General features: G+C 38.8%; 1 protein-coding gene across 1 annotated transcript in view; it reads left to right on the forward strand.

Moving 5' to 3' along the window:
• MLLT3 (MLLT3 super elongation complex subunit) overlaps positions 1 to 4210 on the forward strand; it is a 133638-nt gene that overhangs the window by 67949 nt on the left and 61479 nt on the right. The window contains exon 3 of the mRNA XM_035895577.1: positions 2370 to 2454. Coding sequence (XP_035751470.1) covers positions 2370 to 2454 — 85 coding nt within the window. The remainder of the gene's footprint in view (positions 1 to 2369; positions 2455 to 4210) is intronic.

Genomic DNA, 4210 nt, shown 5'->3' on the forward strand with positions numbered 1-4210 from the left:
TCTCTGCCTTTTCTTTGGCTTCCCTAACTCTTGCCACCTCTCTTCTCAACTCAGACCTTGCTAGGATGGTTGCCTGTTGGCTCAGCGAAAGCACACGTCATTGCAGCCCTGATTACTACTTGAAACAGTTCAATGAAACAGAGCTTATGCCAGTGGGTACTGGTTCAGGGTGCACAAAGATGCTGTTTCTCCCAGTGCATGTAGTAGTGGCTTCTGCAAGAAAGGTGACGAAAGTGTAATAGCTTTCATTTTGATGGCAGTCTATACATATGCAGTAGCATGGAGCTTTGCTCAGTCACTTTTTTTTTTCCCCAGGAAGGTTTCATTCATGAGATTATAGAATTTTCCTTCCATTAAAAGGCCATCTTTCAGTTTGGGAAGGCACCCAAAGGAGTTTCCTTGTGATTAAGTGTTTTTTAACCTGTCACCCAAGTTTCAGTAAAACCTCCAAGTGTTACTTGTAATACTATGTATTACTGTAACTTGTTACTGTGCTTAACTAGGACTATTAGATTTTTCAAATGATGGTAAGCTCTCTTGAGAGAAGACATATCCGTATAAGGTGAAATGCTACTTCTAGGAGGTTCTAACACCAAATGCTCAGTTTCTTACTGAAAGGCTTTGTATGTCTGAAACCAACTCTCAGACTTGACCTATTGTCTTAATGCTTTTCTTCAAAGTCTTTCAAATCCCACTTTATAAACTACAGGTCCTCTTTTTTTTCCTGTCAAGCAAAACAAACTAAATTCTGTAGCTGCAAGAGGACAGTGTTGCAGAAGAGTCTGGAAAAGAAGTTATTTTTGCACCGGTTTTGTCATCCTTATCCCTTTCTATTGATTGCATGAACTGCACAGGGCAGTGATAGCCACCTGCAGTAGGTGAGCAAGGACTTGGAATCTTCCTCATCCCTGAAGTCCATGTGTGGGTTTGCTGCTAGCAGAGCAGGAGGAGACTGGCAAGGCAGTATGAAAAAATTCTGCTGTGTTCATTTACCTGAGCATGAATCAAGCTTGCATCTCCTCAGAAAGCTGATGTACCGGTCATAGTATTGAGAATGTAGCAGTGGTTATATTCCTGGATGTGTCTGATGGGCCTCGTCATGTTTTCAGGAGGATAGAGGGTGGTCAGTTGTGTTTTGCTAAAAATAATAATTTTGGTATTCAGGCCTTCCACAGTTGATTGCAAGACATGCTTTTGGTAAAGTATAGCTCAAGTTGCACCTAATACAGTGTAGTGAGCAGCTACCAGGCAATTCTGAAAAGAGCATCGTCCTAGCACACAATGATCCATCTGGGAGTCTGAATTTTCTTTTGGTTGGCAAGATTGATAGAGCTTGAGGAAATCTTTCTGAAGAAGTCAACTGTTTGTGTATGAATTACATCATTCTATCCATCTACAGTAGAGAAACTGTCATTGAGATGGTAGTGCATATGACATGAGGTGTCATACATATCAGTGCAGTATTTGGAAGCATCTGAATTAATGCTCTAGGACACACATGGTTTCCCAAGCTCAGATGACATTTGTGCTTATGTGTTATCTGGGCATGAATTCTGTCATGAGTTTATCACACAGCCAAAGAGGAGAAGGACGAGGTGTCTTCTCCAAGTTCTCTAACAACCTGCTTTTTGTCACTGGCTGGAGTCAGCAGGCTAGTCTCACTTTTCTTCAGAGAGCTCATGTTCAATACTGTGGGGACTTCTTTTAACTAAGAGCCCTTGCATTAAACTGAAAACTTAAAGGAAAAGATTGTATACTGGAGATGGTAATACTCACTGTCATGCTAAAGAAGTCTGAGTCCTATAGGGTAAACCTGGATACTGTTTTAACATAATACAACAGCTAACCTTCCAGAGGTTCTGCACTATAATTGGAATGTTGTGTTGTGTCCTCCCTCTCCGCAGTAATAGTCAATTTTATTAGCATTGGTTCTAATTCAATTAATTTATTTATTTTAAATTACATTTATTAGTATTAGATAATGAATGCATGAATGGCAGTTCTTCTGCCCTCTATATGTTTAACTTTCTCAGCGTGGAATCCTATATATTTTCCATTCCCAGAACAAGCCTTGGCTGCAGTGCCAAGGTAGCCATTGTGGGTACTCAGCAGGTCTACCTGGTGTTGAAGTCCTGGATGGTTCTCCTTTAGTAGTCTCAAAGGGTTGAAAAAGAAAAAAAAAAAAAAAAAATTGCTATCCCTAAACTGTCGGCAGGAACAATTTGTTTGCAAAATTCATGTTGAGTTGTGCAGACATACGTCTTACTATGTATGTGCAATTTTGTAATGGTGCTGCCATAGAACTATAGTCACAGCTTATTTTCTCACATGGTTTTCTGGGTTAAATGCAGGTTTTTCCTCTTTGTTTCAGTGTGCAAGGATCCACCCTACAAAGTTGAAGAATCGGGGTATGCTGGTTTCATTTTACCAATTGAGGTTTACTTCAAAAACAAGGTATGGAATTACATACTCTTCATTTTAAAAAAAAAAAAAAAAAGTGGAAGACAGTTTTTTAAATAGTTGCAGTTTAATTCATAAACTCAGTTAAAAATTAGGTTTAAAGCTATCTTTGTCAGTGCTGTTCCTGAATTCAAAGTCACTGTAACTTTCAGAAATGCGTAATTGTATTTAGTAGATAACTCCCATGAAATTAGGATTACCTGCTAAAATACAGAAGCTGAATTCAGAAGAATTACTGGCCCTACTCAGAAGTGGACAGACTTTAAATAATGCTTAAGGAAGTTCAAGGGACACTTAAACTTTAAGAAAGGAAAATTATCTTGATTATGTTGACTTCATAATGAACTATTGTTCCATTTTACTATTGCCCATCTTTTTAATAAGTGCAGGTTTTCTTTCAAAATCTTTCAAAGCAGTCTTTTTTTTTTTTTTTCCCACAATCCTGCATCCTCAATCTGAAAAAACATTCTTTTAGACTGCATGTGAACATTGATTCTACTCAACTCAACATTGCCGGGGGCGTGGTTTAAAAACAAACCCAGTGCTGTTCTACAAACTTATGTTATTGTGGTATCTCAAATTCTGAGTCTAAGTAAATGCTGCACTTACTGTGGGTCTCTTAGATAGCAAATACAGAGATTTCAGTTAATGTATGTAACAGGGTTGGTATTAGTAATAACTCATTCAGATAAAAATAATTGGATTTGAGGGGGAATTAAAGAGCAAAAAGCTTGCATGGTTTAATGTACAGTGCCTTAATAACTGCAATATTTTAAGTTCCCTTTGTGTGTAATGTGCCTCAGTGGAGCTATATTTTGCATGCGCTTCTAAGATACCTGTGTGGTTTTTTGTATTACCAGGATGTAGTTTAACATAATTACTTTAATCAAGTCAGTATTACATCTTTTATATGTTGAATGCTTGATGAAAAACTAAAACTGAAAGAAAATAGAAATTGATAGTAAAAGACTTTCACTGGAACCCTGGTCACTTAAAATTTGTGTTAGTACAACTTTGTTAGCTATGTATGCCTTCAAGTACATATTTCAGCATTGTTTTGTCTTTCTCAGAAAGCTCTGTCAAGGTGTGAGGTGTGATAATTCTTTTCAGGCACTTTCTAAGCTATAGGTTTTGAACAGGTAATTCTGAAATGTTCCCTGTATCAATCTGTGAAGAGCAGGGCTTAGTCTAACTTGTTTGCTGTTAGAAAAGGAAACAGAACTGCCTCAGTGAGTTGACTGGCTTTTTTGGTACGCTTTTTAGCTCTGTCTCCATTAGGGAAACAGTTTTGACTCATTCAGGAAATCTAATGAAAAGCAGCCTGTTCTCTTTAACTTCTCTGTTAAGAGCTCATCCCAAAACTGGTCACACAAAGTCAGAAGACAGTGAGTCAATCATTGAAGCATCTCAACAGAAAGCTTCCTGCCCGACATTTCTTTTTTTGTTTTCCACTCAGACTTTTGGCTGCCTTTGCTGACTGTGGAGACCTACAAGTCTCAGGAGTTCTCCATTCTCCAGCAGGAGTTGTGGCTTAGACTGAGATCAAGAGGGCAGCAGTGATTACAGCTCACCTCACCCTCAAGCAGGATGTGGAATTAGGAAGTTTGCAAACACCCCTCACCCCTATTTTGGTGGTATGGAACACGACAAGCAGCAGTTGGACTGTGAGTCAGCTAGCTCTTCACACAGCTGCAGCAGCATGCCCTTCCCTGGGGTCTGTATGATACAAAGGAAAAGTGGCAGAAAAACT

The sequence above is a fragment of the Egretta garzetta genome, unplaced genomic scaffold, assembly GCF_000687185.1.
Source record: "Egretta garzetta isolate BGI_Z169 unplaced genomic scaffold, ASM68718v1 scaffold175, whole genome shotgun sequence".
Lineage (NCBI taxonomy): Eukaryota > Metazoa > Chordata > Aves > Pelecaniformes > Ardeidae > Egretta > Egretta garzetta.